The following is a 17,334-nucleotide window of genomic DNA, read 5'->3' on the forward strand; positions in this document are numbered from 1 at the left end:
GAAATACCTCTATTCACTCCTGCGCCATCACCCTTTGTCAACAGAGAGCTTGGGGAACATTAGATCATTTTGTTTATGTGTGATCAAAATAATTCAGAAGATTAAAGTTATAAAAATTATAAAATAGGTATCAGTGCTAATTAGATTACTCATTTTGATTTGCATGTACAACGCTAGTGTTACATTAATGCCTTAGTGTACTCACATAGTTTTGATACTTAGTCATCAAGGTCAGGAATCTATTGAATATTTTAGACCATAGGATAAAAAGATGTAATAGTAATGCTTTAGGTTATATATATCCAGAATCCAGAATGGCTGATCAGAGCTTATTAATGGGCTAGATAGGGGTTCTGAGAGATTTCGGAGCTTTTCTTCTTCTTCTTTTTAAAAATTAAATTTAGTTAACCAAAAAAACCCCAAACAATTCATCTATTTCCTCCACCCTTCAAACCCCCTCTAGCCCTCCCTGTCTCCCCACCCCCAGGCCCTGTCCTCTTACAGCCAGCAGTCTGTTTTCTGTATCTCTGAGCTTGGTTTTTGTCGCTGTTGTTGTTGTTTTAGATTCCACGTATAAGTGAGATCATAGAGCATTTGTCTTTCTCCTTCAGTTATTTCACTTAGCTTACTGCCCTCAAGGTCCCATACGTGTTGTCAAAAATGGCAAGATTACATTCTTTTTTATGGCTGAATAATTCTGTGTGTGTGTGTTTGTATACCATAGTTTCTTTGTCTATTCAGTTATTGATATATACTTAAGTTTGTTTCCATATCTTGGCTATTGTAAGGATTGCTGCAATGACGTAGGAGTGCATATATGTTTTTGAATTTGCTTTTTTTTTCTTTTTCTTTTTTAGAAGATTTTATTTATTTACTTGAGAGAGAAAGAGCACGCGCATGAGCAGGGGGGAAGGGCAGAGGGAGAGGGAGAAGAAGACTCTCTGCTGAGCAGGGAGCCTGACTCGGGGCTCAATCCTGGAACCTGGGATCATGACTGGAGCCAAAGGCAGCTGCTTAACTGACTGAGCCACCCAGGCGCCCCTATGTTTTTGTTTTCTTTGGATAAATACCCAGAGTGTAATTGCTGGATCATGTGGTAGTTCTATTTTAAATTTTTTGAGGAAACTCCATACTGTTTTCCATAGTAGCTGCACAAGTGCCTTCCTCTATTCCCACCAGCAGTGCACAAGGGTCCCCTATTCTCTACATCCTCACTAACACTTGCTCTCTTTTGACTTTTTGATAATAGCCATTCTAACAGGTGTGAGGTGATATCTCATTTGTGGTTTTGGTTTGCATTTCCCTGATGGTTAATGATGTTGATCAACTTTTTGTGTCCCTGTTGGCCATCTGTATGTCTTCTTTGGAAAAATGTCTATTCAGATCTTTTACCCATGTTTAAATTAGATTGATTTGGGTTTTTTGTTTGTTTATTTTGCTGTTGAGTTGTATGAATTCTTTATATATTTTGGATATTAGCCCCTTACCAGATACATGATTTACAAATATTTTCTCCTACTCAGTAGGCTGCCTTTCCATTTTGTTGACGGTTTCCTTCGCTGTGCAGAAGCTTTTTAGTTTAATGTAGTCCCACTTGTTTATTTTTGCTCTTGTTGCCTTTGCTTTTGGTGTGGAATCCAAAAAATCATCACCGACACCAATGTCAAGGACCTTACCGCCTGTGTTTTCTTCTAGGAGGTTTATGGTTTCAGGTCTTGCACTCAAGTCTTTAATCCATTTTGAGTAAATTTTTGTGTTAGGTGTAATATAGTGGTCCAGTTTAATTCTTTTGCATATGGCTGTCCAGTTTTCCCAATACCATTTATTGGAGAGACTGCTTTCACCATTGTATATTCTTGAAGCTTTTATCATACATTAATCGATCATATATGTATATTGATTTATTTCAGTGGTCTTTGTTCTGTTGCACTGATCTGTGTCTGTTTTTATGCCAATACCATACTGTTTTGATTGCTATAGTTTTATAATACAGCTTGAAATCAGGAAGCATGATGTCTCTAGTTTTGTTCTTTCTCAAGACTGCTTTGGTTATTATGAGTCTTTTGTGATTCCATACAGATTTTAGGATTATTTGTTCTATTTCTATGAAAAATACCGGTTAATTTTGATAGGGATTGTATTAGATTTGTATATAGCTTTGGGTAGTTTATTAGTTCTTCCAGTCCATGAACATGGAATACCTTCCATTTATTTGTGTCTTCTTCAATTTCTTTCATCAGTGACTAGTAGTTTTCAGTATATAGATCTTTCACTTCCTTGGTCATATTTATTTTTAGGTTTTTTCTTCTTTTTGATGCAATTGTAAATGGCATTGTTTTCTTAATTATTCTTTCTAATAGTATGTTATTTGTGTACAGAAACAAAATAAATTTTCGTGTATTGATTTTATATCCCCCATCATTGCTGAATTTGTTAGTTCTAACAGTTTTTTTTTTTTGATGGAGTCTTTAGGGTTTTCTACATATAATATCATATCATCTGCAAATTGTGATAGTTTTATTTTTTCCTTTCCAATTTGGATGACTTTTTTTTTTCTTGCCTAACTGCTCTGGCTGGGACTTCCAATACTATGTTGTATAAAAGTGGTAAAAGTGGGCATCCTTTTATTATTCCTCATATTAGAAGAAATGCTTTCAGCCTTTCACTACTGAGTCTGATTTTAGGTGTGGGCTTGTTATATATGACCTTATTATGTTGAAGTACGTTTCCTCTTTACTCGCTTTGTTGAGTTTTTATTGTAAATGGGTGTTGAATTTTGTCAGTTGATTTCTCTGAATCTTTTGAGATGATCATATGATTTTTATCCTGCATTTTGTTAGTTTGATGTGTCACATTCACTGATACCCTGACGTTGAGCAATCCTTGTGTCTGCATCTCTGGAATAAATCCCACTTGATCATGTTGTGTAAGTTTTTTAATAATCATTAAAATGCAGTTTGCTAATTCAGTTTACTAATATTTTTTTGAGAATTTTTACATCTGTGCTCATCAGGGATATTAGCCATTTGTTTATTTATCTAGGTGGCATCATTGTCTGGTTTTGGTATCAGGGTAATGCTGGCCTCGTAAAATGTATTTGGAAAAGTTTTCCCCGCTTCTTTGAATGTTTGGCAGAATTAACCAGTGAAACCATCTGTTTTTGGACTTTTGTGTTTTAGGAGGTTTTTGATTACTGATTCAAATTCCTTTTATAATTGATCTGTTCAGATTTTCTGTTTCATAATTCAGTCTCTGTGGGTTGTATGTGTTTAGGAATTCATTCATTTCTTCTAAGTTGTCTAGTTTGTTGTTGTTTAATTGGTCATACTAGTCTTTTATGATTCTTTTTCATTTCTGTGGTTTCAGTTGTAACATCTTTCATTTTTTATTTATTTGATTCCTCTCTTTTTTTCATTGGTGAGTGTAGGTAAAGGTTTGTCAGTTTTGTTTATCTTTAACAAAGATCCAGCCCTTAGTTTCATTGATCTTTACTGTTTTCTTCTTGACTTTTTAATCTCTATTTCATTTATTTCTACTCTAATCTTTGTTATTTCCTTTCTCGTACAAACTTTGTCTTTTGTTTGCTCTTCTTTTTCTAGTTCCTTGAGGCTGAAGTTAGGTTGTTTATTTAAAACTTTGTATTTCTTGAAATAGGGATTTATCACTATGAGCTCACCTTTTAGAACTGTGTATGTTACATTTCCATTTTTGTTTGTCTCAAGGTATTTTTTCTTTGTTTCTCTTTTGATTTCTCCTTTTACCCATTGGTTATTCAGACGCATGTTGTTGATTTGCCACATTTTTCAGTTTTCTTCATGTAATTAATTTCTAGTTTCATTCCTTTGTGGTCAGAAAAGATGTTTGATATTATTTCAGTCCTCTTAAATTTGTTTTCTGGCCTAACATAGGATCTCTCTTAGATGGAGCTTTTCTTCTTTAACCACATTCTGAAATATTAATACTCTGTGATATCACTGGGTATACAGCAGACATTCTTAACTTTTCTTATGCCATGACTTCTTCAATAGTCTGGTGAAGCCTATAGATGCTCTCAGAGTAATGTTTTTGAAAAGTATAAAGCAAAACACTTAGGTTTACAAAGGATACTAATTATATTCGTATATTAATATTATAATATTTAAAAGCCAGGCTTGTGATGTAATAATGTGATGTGATACATTATATAATGAGACCTGAAGTGCCCACAGTGACTTCAAAGCAGTGATTGGCACAAGTGGTACTTTAGACCTTTATAGCAGCTATGCTGTAGTATAAAAATGTCTATCATATCCATTGGTGGAAAAGTTATATGTGGTGCTATTACTACCAAAGATTTTTGCTTATATTCAAAATTGAAAGAAATTCTAAATTTCAGATAGAATTTGATAAAAATGAAAGTTTATATTTTTCTTACGCAAATGAATATGTGCCTTCTTGAATTCTATCCATAGACCTTGTGGACCTTGGCTAAGCGTCCCAATATAATGAATTTCATGAAGCAAGCTTGCTGGTTATTTCTGCTTATCTGTAAAGAATACCTGCAAGTTTCTTGAAAAAATGGTTAATTACTTCTGATTCTATTTTCTCATATAAAAATCCTGACAGGTTTTCCTGTGTTTATCACCAGCTGATACAACTCTGTAAACTAGAAAAGAAAAAATTGTCTGATACAACTGATTTCTGATAAATGGAGTCACAAAGTATTTTTAAATTAAGATTTTCTACAAAACTAAGAGACTTGTTTAGTGTTTTCTTTTTATCAAGTTGTGGCCATTCTTAAATGAGAAATCAAGAAATGTTTTAAGTAATGGGATCAGATACTCTTGGAGGATACAGAATATGGCAAAGTATTGTGATTGAGGTGTTATTGCTGAAGTGGGGGGAAAAAACCCATTTCAGAAATGAAGATTTTCAGACTGAAGGAATGTCCTTGGGATAGCTGAGCTTCCTTTTGGTATTAGTAAATGGGAGGAGTTATAAGATTTTGTAAGGCATTGCAGTGCGGTTGACCTTCTGCAACAGGAATTGTGCTCTTCAAGAAAGCAAAAATGCCAGAAAACTCCAAGAGTAGAGTACCATATGTCTTTTCTACTCTGATTTGTGTAAGTTTCAATTTGCCTTTATGGGTAAAAATGTTAACTTGTGAAAAAAAATTAATGTTAGTCATTCATTCGTTCAACAGATCTTTTCATACCTTACTTTGGTAGTAAGCAATAAGGATGACACATGGAAAACTCTGGTCCCTACAGTGTGGGAAGTGGAAACAGACAAAAATGGTGTGGTGTTGCAATGACTCTCATCAGAGTTGTTATAGAGCATGGTGTGTCTAGGGATCGTTCCCTTGTTCTGTATAATGAAAGTTCTGATTCCCTATGGGAGTCCTTACTCAGAGGATTTCAAAAAATAAATGGAAACTACATATTAATTTACACTGAGCATCCAAAGGTAAACGAAGATGTCACATTTGTTTAGTCTGGCAGGAGTTTATCACTTCAGTGAAGTAATAACCTTATGATTATTTGATGCCACAATTTGTAATCATCAAGGTTTTGAACAAAAATGTAAGTACAGTGGAATAAGGAAAAATTGTTTAAAATCAGGTTTATAAATGTGAGGAATACAAGTTTCCGAACTGGGCCTTGGCTGTGCTGGGAGCAAATGGAGCTGAGACTAGGACTGTCATGCACAGCGAGAAGCCCTGGTAGAAATGATCCTATTCTGGAACCATTGTTGCCTCCTCAGTGCCTGCTGACCAAACTCCAGACCCACATAGGAAGCCTGTTCTGCAAAGGCCTCTACTGGTGTGTACAGAACAAGTACCTTCTGTTTCTTGTCCTTTTCTCCATTGAAACTGGAGACTTGTTATTTCCCAGTCATGGTCAGTGCATTTTCCCTCCCTTTGCTCCTGCTGATCCATCCATTAGAATGCTTCACATCCCCCCATCTGCCCTTGGCTTATGTAGGCCGTCTCAGCCCTGATCCCTTCTTTGATTTCTCATTGTCCTCTCACCTCCTTTAAGTCCCTATCCCCTACCTGGTTGCACACACATCTCAGCCATGCCTCTCTTAGTCCGTATTGCATCCATTACCCGTAAAGCAGGTGAGAAGGACAGGGGTCTGTGTCTTTTTACCTTTGTATTTCCTATAATCAGGACATGCTGCCCTGCTTAGGGAAGGTGCTTCTAAAAGAGGGATGCACCCTCTCTGGATCCCCTCAAGGAAGCCCTTTTCCACCCACTGACTTGCAAGTCTTCTGGATCCACACTCTTATTGTGGCTCTATTAAAATAGATGTGCTTCAAGTCCTAGCTGCTATGTAAATGCCAGCTTTGCTGGATTTCTGCTGGATTTCTGCTGAGAATGGTGATTCACGGTGGAAAGTAATGTTTAATTGTTCTCATTGATTAATAACTTTTGCTTGTAGATTCAAAGTCTTGAGGAACGGTAAAATCGTGCAGGTGCTTATGTTAGAGGAAATGTTCTTCTGGTCTCCGGTTATCTTTTTCCATGTCTGGTTCTTTTGCCACAGCAATCTTTTTTCTGAGGCAACATTTTTATTCAGGAAACTTTGGCTCATTCACTGAGATTTTAAAAATTTCATATATTGCATATGTGAAGTTCACTGCATTGTTAATTGTATAATAAGGTCATTGAGGAATTACATGACCAGACTTCAGTTTTAATGCCACCTTATTCATTCAAGTAATATTTTTGGAGCAACTTCTGTGTGGCAGGGATTCTTCTAAGTGGTAGGAAGCATGAGGGCTTTCAGGCCAGCTAGACAAATGAAGACATGAGCAGTCTTCATTACAGTCGGATGTGCTGGGTACTCTGAAGAGAAGCATGCAGTGAGAAGATGGAGTGAAAGGAATTATTTGTTCTAGATGGCAAGGTCAGGGAAGGCCTTGTGAGGGAATGAAAGGAGGGGAGCGAGCCATGCAAATATCTGGGGACAAAATGTTCTGAGTAGAGGGGAGAGTGAACACCCAAGCCCTGAGGCAGGGCTTGCTGTGAGCATTGAAGGACCCTAAGTAGGGCTGGTGTGGGGGCAGTAGGGAGTGAGGCTGGAGAGGCCAAGTCATGTGGGACTTGTAGGCAGCATCATTGAACCATAAGGGCCCAGATAGGCAAATGACATATGTGGTCTAGGGTAACGTATATTACAAATAATTTTGTGTTTCTTTAAATTCCTCCATAAATTTTTCTTTTTGTTTCAGCTGAAAAACCTGTAAGAAGTGAGGCCTTATTCATCAATTTGTTATGAAATTCTCTCCTACTGTTTTTGACATATTTTTCCTTACTAAATTGTTTTTGAAATATGTTTTTCCAGTTCATTTTACTTTAGAAGATAATAGTTCTGTTAGTATTTGTAGGGTAGTTAAATATATTTCATTTATTTTGTTATAAGTAAGTAGAGCTTTTCTTCAAATAGCTTTTCATTTTTAAATTTTAGGTGCATTTTGACCTGTGTGCCACTCTAGGGAATTTAATGGTGAACAGAAATAGTCAAGGCCCTTGCCCCTATGAAACTTGCAATCTAGTGTATATGTGCAGCGGGGACTATTTTTGTTTTTTTCATTCATCTCAGCTTTTGCTTTTAGTAGATTTCAGAATTCTAAACGTGTGCTCTTTAATCTGTGTTTTGAAGGAAGAGAAAGTATGAGGGAGAATCTGTGGGATAGTTTTGATGATCTATTCACACTGGACATTCTCTGGTGACTAGAACCATCTGCATCACTACAGACTAAAAAAATTAAATCCTAAACTAAGGTTTGGTGCAGGGTTATTCCCTAAGTATTCTCATTATGAAAAAGAGAAACTAGTCAGCATAAAAGAATAAGGATCAACCTAAGAATGAGTTTGAACGCTGAGTGAGCCTCACCTGAAAAATTTCAGAATGGTTCTTAATCAGCAGTTTCTCAGGCAATATCAGGAAAGGTCTCCAGTTCAAGGGCTGGAATGTTCTTGGGTAAGGAATCACAAAGTGTGACATTTCTGACCTCAAGTATTCAATTTTGGTGATCATTTATAATAGGTAAAAATGGGAGCATTCCAATCACTGCCATATGGAAACCACTCTACTAATTGAACACAGTTCATATTCTCTTATAATCTGATATTAATAACATTTTAATTGTCATCAGCAATACATTTTTCTGTCCTACTGGGTTTGAGTGTCCTCCTTCAGCTCTGCTCAATTCTTATGTTGTTATAAAATGAACATGTATTTATAATGACTTTGAAGATGCAAGAGGCTTTAAGGATAGTGGAGTTATCATTATTATTTGCTTTATTTGATATGAGGCCTAGTGCAGTGAACCAAGGCTTGCTATGATAATAGTCTGAAACAATTAAAACACTTCTAGAATTTACATTTCAATCTGCAGTCTGTGTAAAATTTCAATGCATACCTTCAGTTCCTGTCTGGGTCCCACACAGACTTTTAGGGACCATTTTTAGGTTTGTTTTTGTTTCAAGAAAGGCCATGATTTACCACTCATATATGACTGAGGATAACTCTGAGGATATCTTTTTATGTCTTTGAATGTGATAAGAGCAATTTGCTTTATATTTGAACTTGAATTAACTATTTTCCTTTGACTCTAAATACTTCTGTGGTTCTGTAAGGCTTTACTACTCTTCTCTGAAGCCATCCTGATAGTGTGTTACAGATGAGTATATCCCACTACAAAGTCTTTGGCTATTTCAATAACCCATTTTTCCTACAGACTTCTTTAATTATGATCTGAGATGGTTCTCCTTTACTCTGAATCTACCTCTTTATATAGTGTAGTGTTTAACCATTAAACCTTTGTCATAGTTGTTATACTAAAGCTTTGAAATTTATATAGAGTTTTGTCCATCTTGCTTTTTGAAATTTTACCTATTTCAGTACTATTAAATTATCAACCTTTTCTATCATTCTGATAGCCCAGTTTTTTTTTTCTACTAGTTTTTATATTTTTATTTTGGTATTTTATATTTGACATTTAAATTTCTCATTAGCTTACATGCTGTTTTCATTCAACAAAACTATGCCAAGCAATGTTTCAGGCATGAGGGATACTATAGAGAATAAGATAAAATCCCTGCCGTCAAGGAGCCTACCATTTGATGGAGGAGATAGATAATAAATAAGTAAACAGGTAAAGTAAAATATTAAAATGAAGAAGAAATGAAGCAGTATGCAGGCCTGGACAAACATAGAGATGACAAAGCATTGGTGCTTTAGATAGAGAGGAAGGCAAAGAAGGCTTTTTTGAGGGGTGACATTTGAACAGAGATAGGGAATGAAGAAGAGAGATATTGAAGAAGGAAGAGCAAGCAAACATAGAGGGGACACAAATGTAAAGGCTTGAGGCAAGAGTTAGCACTAGTCTGGGGACAGCAAAATGGCCAGAGAAACAGGGTCCTTAGTGAGAGACAAAAGTAGGCAATGAGATGAAGTACTTGGGGGCCAAGTGGAAGGAGGACTGTAGTTGAACTAGTAGTCACTAGGCTACTGCTGTAGGCCTGGCGAAAGGTGATGGCAAATTACATAAGGATGCTGCAGATGGAAGTGGGAAAAAGAGTGATTTCTGTGAACGCTGAATAACAGAGCGTCAGCCATGAAGCCCACGTTTTTGTTTTGAACAGTAGGTAAATGGGTACCATTTACAGGGAAGGAGAGCCAAGGGAAGAACTTTGGTGACAACGTCCAGAATTCTGTTTTGAGCCTGTTCAGTGTGAAATGATATGAAGCACGTCAAGTAGACAGGAAGAAATGGGGGGCTGCTGCTCCGGGCAAGGCAGATCTAGAGATGGACCTTTGTGGGCACAGGCACAGTGATACTGATGCGAGGCCCTGGGCTGAGACACCTCATGGTAAATGGGAAGGAGAAAAGTTCCAACACCAAGCTTCAGGGTGGGGTGGAGTTGACAGGACAGCACAAGAGCCTAGCTGCCGGTGAAGTGGAAGAAAATTAGAAGAAGGTAGGGTTCTAGAAGTCAAGTGAAGAAAATATTTCTTGAAGGGGAAGGTAGGGAGTGATTGTGTAGGCTTGGGTTTATCAGCCTTTTTTTTTTGTTCTTCTTAGGTAGTAAGTCCCTATGGTTAACTGAGCCTCCATGCCTCTGTAAAAGCAGCTCTGTTCATGATCAGAAACAGACTCCATATTCAACCTATAATATTGAGGAAATATGGAAGAAATAATGACAGACATTTTTAATTATTTAATCTTGGCTCCAAGATAAAACTGTGGTTTAGTTCAGAGCTCAGAAAGCTCTTTCCATAAAGGGCCAGATAGTAAATATTTTCATTTTTGTGGAAGATATATTTGTGTCACAGCTACTCAACTCTGTTGTAGCGTGAACACCATCATAGAAAACATATAAATGAATGCGTGTGGCTGTGTTCCTATAAAACTTTATTACAAAAACAGGCATGGGAATAGATTTGGCCCCTGGACTGTATGTAACTTTCCAGACCCCTGATGTTTTGGTGTATTTCAGAATCCTATTTGTAACCATGAGAAGTTTACCAAGCTACAGCGAGAGTACTAGTCTGATTTTTTTTTTTTAAATGGAGGTCAGTGAATTTGTTGCTTTATATTATAAAACCTTGTGAGCAATTAGATTTTATTAGCCAATCGTGTTCTCCAGCATTTTGAACATCAAACATATGCTTAATTCTTGATGAACTTGCCTGAAAATCTGTATACATGGAACCCTCCTGCCCTATAATTCCCATTCCCCTGTCTCATTTACTTTCTTCAGCCTAAATGCTTTCAGTTCTTTTCCATGATTTATATCCTCTGAATAAGGACCTATTAATTGTCTAAATTGGATATTCTAGCATTAGTAGTAGCTTTTAAGTTGTGCAAAGTCTCCTTGTGCTGTGTTCCAGTGATGGGGCATTTACACAAGAACTCTTGCTTTACTGTGAATATAACATACAATTGTATAATATATGTAACATTCAATAGAAGTTTAGTATGTGGCTTCATCACTTGCCTGCAGCCTTCTGTGCCTCACTTTTAGCACTTAATTGTTGTTAGGATTAAATAATAGGTATATGCAAAATGCTGAGAAAGTGCTCAATATTGAGTACTCAACATATGCTACCTTTTCTTTTCGTATAGCTCTTTAGATAGTTATGTATCTAAATGAAAAAATAGCCAAACAAAAGGAAAAACACCCAACATTCTCTTCACTGTTGAAACTTGACTAATGCCATCAAAAGACTCCAAATGTGATTGGATATGAACGCATACATAAAAAAGATTTGAATACTGGCTTGGTGGATCCTTAGTGTTAGAAAGGTCTTGACGGTCATCTAGTTCAAGGTTTTCTCCTCTGCAGTTCATGAATCCTTAGAAAATGTAGGCAACACGGCAACTCCAGGTGCATGTACACTTGCACATATGTGTACTTCTGTTTCTTGTCAGAGAGTTTGAGGCTTTCATGACATCCTTACAGCCTGAACCTCAGAAAGGCCAAGCCCTGCTTTTGTGGTGAGCACCATTCCAGGAACAGAGGCCCAGATTTGCTGCTCCCTACTTTTAGTGTGACTTTTATCAAATCCTCCCTGAACCTCAGGACTGTTTTCTGTTCCTCCTAGAATTGTTATAAAGCTCCAACAAAAGCACTTTTGAATTGTAAAGTGTCCTATAAATGTACAGCTGTGGCACTGTACTATGAGAAAACTACAGCTGGGAAGGGTGGTTGAGTGGTCTGCTCTAGAGCTGACAGCAGAGCCCTGACACCCCCATCTCCTGAGGCCCACTCAGTGCACTGTCCCCTCAATATGGGGCCACAGCTTTTTTTGAGAACAAAATGGCCAAATACCAAGACCATTCAGTGGAAAAGATTAGCCTTTTCAACAAATTATGCTGGGGTAACCTGACATCCATGTGCAAACAACTAATTCAGACTTCTAACCTATAACATACATAAAAATTAGCCAAAACTGGATTGAAGACCTAAAATTAAGAAATAAAACTATAAAACTCTTAGAATAAAACATAAGAGTAAATCTTCATGTTCTCGAGTTAAGCAAAGCATTCTAAGATATGACACCAAAAGCATAAACAGCAAACGAAAAATTAGATGAATTGGACTTTTGTACTTCATAGGACACCATTAAGAAAGTGAAAACTGTTTGTGCACCTTAAATTTACACCATGCTATATGTTAGGTATATCTCAATAAATCTGGGGGAAAAAGTGAAAAACAACTCTCATAACAGGAGAAAATTGCAAGCCATGTAGCCGGTAAGAGATTTTTATCCAGAATATATAAAGAACTTTTATAGCTCAATAATAAAAAGACAAATAACCAATCTTAAAAATGGCAAAACTTCTACATAGACATCTTTCCAAATAAGATATACCAATGGCTAATAAGCACATGAAAAGATGTTTAACATCATTAGTCATCAAGGAAATGCAAATCAAAACCACAAAGAGAAATTTATATGGAACCTTGAAAGAATCCTAATAACCAAAGCAAAATCTTGAGAAAGAACAAAGCTGGAGGCATCATGCTTGCTGATTTCAAGCTGTATTATAAAGCTATAGCAATCAAAACAGTATGGTATTGGCATAAAAACAGACACGGGTCAGTGCAACAGAACAAAGACCACTGAAATAAATCAATATACATATATGATCGATTAATGTATGATAAAAGCTTCAAGAATATACAATGGTGAAAGGGACAGTCTCTCCAATAAATGGTATTGGGAAAACTGGACAGCCATATGCAAAAGAATTAAACTGGACCACTATATTACACCTAACACAAAAATTTACTCAAAATGGATTAAAGACTTGAGTGCAAGACCTGAAACCATAAACCTCCTAGAAGAAAACACAGGCGGTAAGGTCCTTGACATTGGTGTCGGTGATGATTTTTTGGATTCCACACCAAAAGCAAAGGCAACAAGAGCAAAAATAAACAAGTGGGACTACATTAAACTAAAAAGCTTCCGCACAGCGAAGGAAACCGTCAACAAAATGGAAAGGCAGCCTACTCAGTAGGAGAAAATATTTGTAAATCATGTATCTGGTAAGGGGCTAATATCCAAAATATATAAAGAATTCATACAACTCAACAGCAAAATAAACAAACAAAAAACCCAAATCAATCTAATTTAAACATGGGTAAAAGATCTGAATAGACATTTTTCCAAAGAAGACATACAGATGGCCAACAGGGACACAAAAAGTTGATCAACATCATTAACCATCAGGGAAATGCAAACCAAAACCACAATGATATCACCTCACACCTGTTAGAATGGCTATTATCAAAAAGTCAAAAGAGAGCAAGTGTTAGTGAGGATGTAGAGAATAGGGGACCCTTGTGCATTGCTGGTGGGAATAGAGGAAGGCACTGGTGCAGCTACTATGGAAAACAGTATGAAGTTTCCTCAAAAAATTTAAAATAGAACTACCACATGATCCAGCAATGAGAACACTAACTGGAAAAGATAGCTACATCCTCATGTTCATTGCAGCATGACATAGTAGCCAAGATACGCAAGCAAACTAAGTGTCCATCGATGGCTGAAGTATGGATAAAGCAAATGTGACACACACACACACACACACACACACACACACACACAATGGAATATTAGTCATAGGGAAGAAAGAAGGCCTGCCATTTGCAACAACATGTAAGAACCCTGAGGGCGTTATTATAAGTGAAAAAGGTCAGACAGAGAAAGACAACTATTGTATGATTTTACCTATATATGGAATATGAAAACGGAGTGGAGAAAACAAACACACTCATAGATACAGAGTTGCCAGAAACAAGGGAGTGGAGGTGGTGGACAGTATGTGAAATGAGTGAAGGTGGTCAAAAGGTACAAACTTTTAGTTGTAAAGTGATTAAGTCATGAACATGTATAGTATGGTGACTGTAGTTAATATTGTATTATTTGTGAGTTGCTAAGAGAGTAGATCTTAAAAGTTATCAAAAAATTTTGTAACTGTGTAGTGATGGATGTTGACTTATTGTGATCATTTCATGATACATACATAAATCATTACATACACCTGAAACAAATATAATATGATATGTCGATTATACCTTAATAATACAAAAAAACCCTAGTGATATACAGTTTCACACTCACTAGGATGTCTAAAATCAAAAAGACAGACCACAGTGAAATATTGAGTAGGGTGTGGAGCAATTAGAACCCATCATTACTGCGGGCGAGAATGTGAAATGGTGCAGCCACTTTAGAAGGCAGCGTGGCAGTTCCTTGAAATGTTACATGTTGTATACAAATGATTCTACTCCGAGGTACATGTCCAAGAGAAATGGAAATATGATATGTGAAAGAAACCAGTCACAAAAGGCCACATATTATGATTCCATATATATGAAATATCCAGAATAGATCACTGCATAGATACAGGAAGTAGATTAGTGGCTGTGGTGTGTGATGGGAAGATGGCAGGTGATTGCTAATGGGTACCAAATTTTGTTTGGGGACGACGAACCCATTCTGGTGATTGCGCAATGCTGTAAATATGCTAAAAAACCAGTGAGTCATAAACTTTAAAAGGGTGAATTTTATGGTATGTAAATTTTATTGCAGTAAACTGTTATTTGAAAAGAATAAAGTAACCCCAAATTGTGCTTTGTTAGGTTGGAATGATTGGGGATAAAACATACTTTTATCCTGTTCTATCTCACAGCTGCCGTGAGTTTTACTGACAGGCTTATTAGATGACATGCATGTGGTGGTCTTGAGTCAGGTCAGCGGTCAGCTGTCACCCAAGTTCCCTAGATATCCTATGCATAGACAGGGCAGCAGCTTGTGCCCAGGTGACACTCAGGACTACCAACAAAATGGGTCAGTAACCTTCTTGCCCCAGAGCAGGGTTTTTCCAGGTGAAGATTGAGGTCGTTCACCAGGCAGCAGGGAAGCATCTGTGCATTATGCCCAGCTGTATTTGGCCTGCAAATAAATCAGGGACAAAGATTTTCAGCCTTAATATTTGGGGACCTTTTAATATTAGGTCAACTTGTGTATTATGTTTAGAAATAATTTAAGAAAAAAACATATCAGTCACATTTATTTCTAAGGAATATGTTAAGAAACTGCAGAATACTGAATTATTCCTTAATACCCTCTTTTTGGAAATTATTCAATTCTATACATTAGCATCTTACTCTATTCAATGTGTCTCATAATGAAAAGATTATATATACATGTAATATACTAAAAGGTAATTCTTATATTTTAGTTAAAAATAGAAAATAAAGCAATCTTTTTAAAAATCAACTGTGTCTAAAGCACATGTTCTCAAACTTCTCTGAGAGTAAAAGTCAGCTGGGACTTACTATAAATGTGGATTTCCTAGGGTTCCATCCCCAAGAGATTGGTTCATTCTGAATTTTTAGAAACCCCCCAGATGATTCTAAGGAGCAGGGGTTTGCACTTTGAGAAACACCGCCTTAGGGACTTTGGCCTAGGATTGTTCTTCATTGTGGCGCCTGCGTGGCCAGTCAGTTAAGTGTCTGCCTTCAGCTCAGGTCATGACCCTAGAGGCCGGGGGTGGGGCATCGGGCTCCCTGCTCAGCGAGGAGTCTGCTTCTCCCTTCGCCCCTCACCCCGCTCATGCTCTCTCTCTCTTGCTCTCTGTCTCTCAAATAAGTAAATAAAACCTTTAAAAAACAAGAATTGTTCTTCATTTTACCATAGATAATTAATAGGTATTTAAGATATTTTTCAACCATTTGATGTAGAAATAGATGACATTCATGCTCTTATTCTGCTATTAGAGAATAGTATTTTGTCACAAACATAACATTTCTAAGTGTGTGAAATGTAAGATGTGTTTGTTACCACTGTCAGCATCTTTGTTGCTGCTACCCTAATGTGGTACTGTCTTCACCTGCTATTTCCAGATTTCTTTTGACCTGGCTGAATATACTGCAGATGTTGATGGAGTTGGCACTTTACGGCTTCTGGATGCAGTTAAGACCTGTGGCCTTATCAACTCTGTGAAGTTCTACCAAGCCTCAACAAGTGAACTCTATGGGAAAGTGCAAGAAATACCCCAGAAGGAGACTACTCCTTTTTATCCTCGGTCTCCGTATGGTGAGAATGCATGGGTACAACCTTGTGCATGCGCCATGTTCTCTTGGCATGGGACATGTGTGTGCTTCTGCTTTAATTCCATTCCTGTCTCTCGCCTTAAGTCATTTGACTGTGAGATTAACACTAAGATTAGACTAAAATGACTAGACACTGGGAAGCATAAGGTTATACACTGCTCACTCTAAGTACTCGGTGCTGTTGCTTCCAGGGTGTAATTACTCACTTCAGTGTTATGTTATCTAGCCCTTCCATACAGATAGACCCACATGACTTTTTTTTATTTAACTATTGTGAGATTTGCTAAAGTGATAACTTTCATGTTTTTTTTTCCCCAGTGGAAGTTTCCCTGGGTTCAGTTTTTTTTTTTTTTTAAAGGGGGTTTATTACATCTTGTGTATTTGTAAAGACTTCACTGATCAAACTTCTAAGCCTCTAGAATATTAAGATTTCATATTTTTTTCACTTTCTAATTCCTTAAAACTAGGAAAAAGGAAATAAGACCTTAGGTCACCTTGATACATTGCACACACTATCATCAAATCAGTTAGGTTGTGGAAGACAGAACTGTGGGTATTACAGAAGTAAAAAAAAATCTTAAATATTTTCTTGTGCACATGGTTGACTGGCAAAGAAACCTTTAGTCTTTGGTTTTGTCTTATATCTTTTTCTAACTTAATATATTACAAAGTAATTTTTGCAAGATGTTACTTGTTTAAGATGAGTAAAAATCACTGTCTTTTATAATAAGACACTGTCTTTTATAATAATCATTGTCTTTTATTTGCTTTTAAAAAATTATTCCAACAGGGGCAGCTAAACTCTATGCCTATTGGATTGTGGTGAACTTCCGGGAGGCATATAATCTCTTTGCAGTGAATGGCATTCTCTTCAATCATGAGAGTCCCAGAAGAGGTCAGTACATATGTTAGTAGACAAGACAATTTCACACTTTAACAATAACTAAAAAAGTTGTATGTTATATTCTGAATACGTACTGTATAGACTGGGGAAAACTTCACATCTGCTTTTAACTACAATTGGCCCTTGAACAACAGTGGTTTGAACTGCACAGGTTCACTTATACATGGATTTTTTTTATAGTACAGTACTGTAAATGTATTTTCTCAATATTTTCTTTTTTCTAGCTAAGTTTATTGTACATACAGTATATAATACATATAACATCCAAAATATGTGTTGATCAACTGTTTATGTTATCTGTAAGGCTTC

General features: G+C 36.6%; 1 protein-coding gene across 2 annotated transcripts in view; it reads left to right on the plus strand.

The window, feature by feature from the left end:
* Positions 1–17,334, plus strand: part of GMDS (GDP-mannose 4,6-dehydratase) — a 605,111-nt gene that overhangs the window by 259,645 nt on the left and 328,132 nt on the right. For both annotated transcript variants that reach the window (XM_002922834.4, XM_034660419.1), the window contains exons 5-6: positions 15,912–16,104; positions 16,912–17,016. In XM_002922834.4, coding sequence (XP_002922880.1) covers positions 15,912–16,104; positions 16,912–17,016 — 298 coding nt within the window. The remainder of the gene's footprint in view (positions 1–15,911; positions 16,105–16,911; positions 17,017–17,334) is intronic.

This window comes from Ailuropoda melanoleuca, chromosome 5 (assembly GCF_002007445.2).
Source record: "Ailuropoda melanoleuca isolate Jingjing chromosome 5, ASM200744v2, whole genome shotgun sequence".
Lineage (NCBI taxonomy): Eukaryota > Metazoa > Chordata > Mammalia > Carnivora > Ursidae > Ailuropoda > Ailuropoda melanoleuca.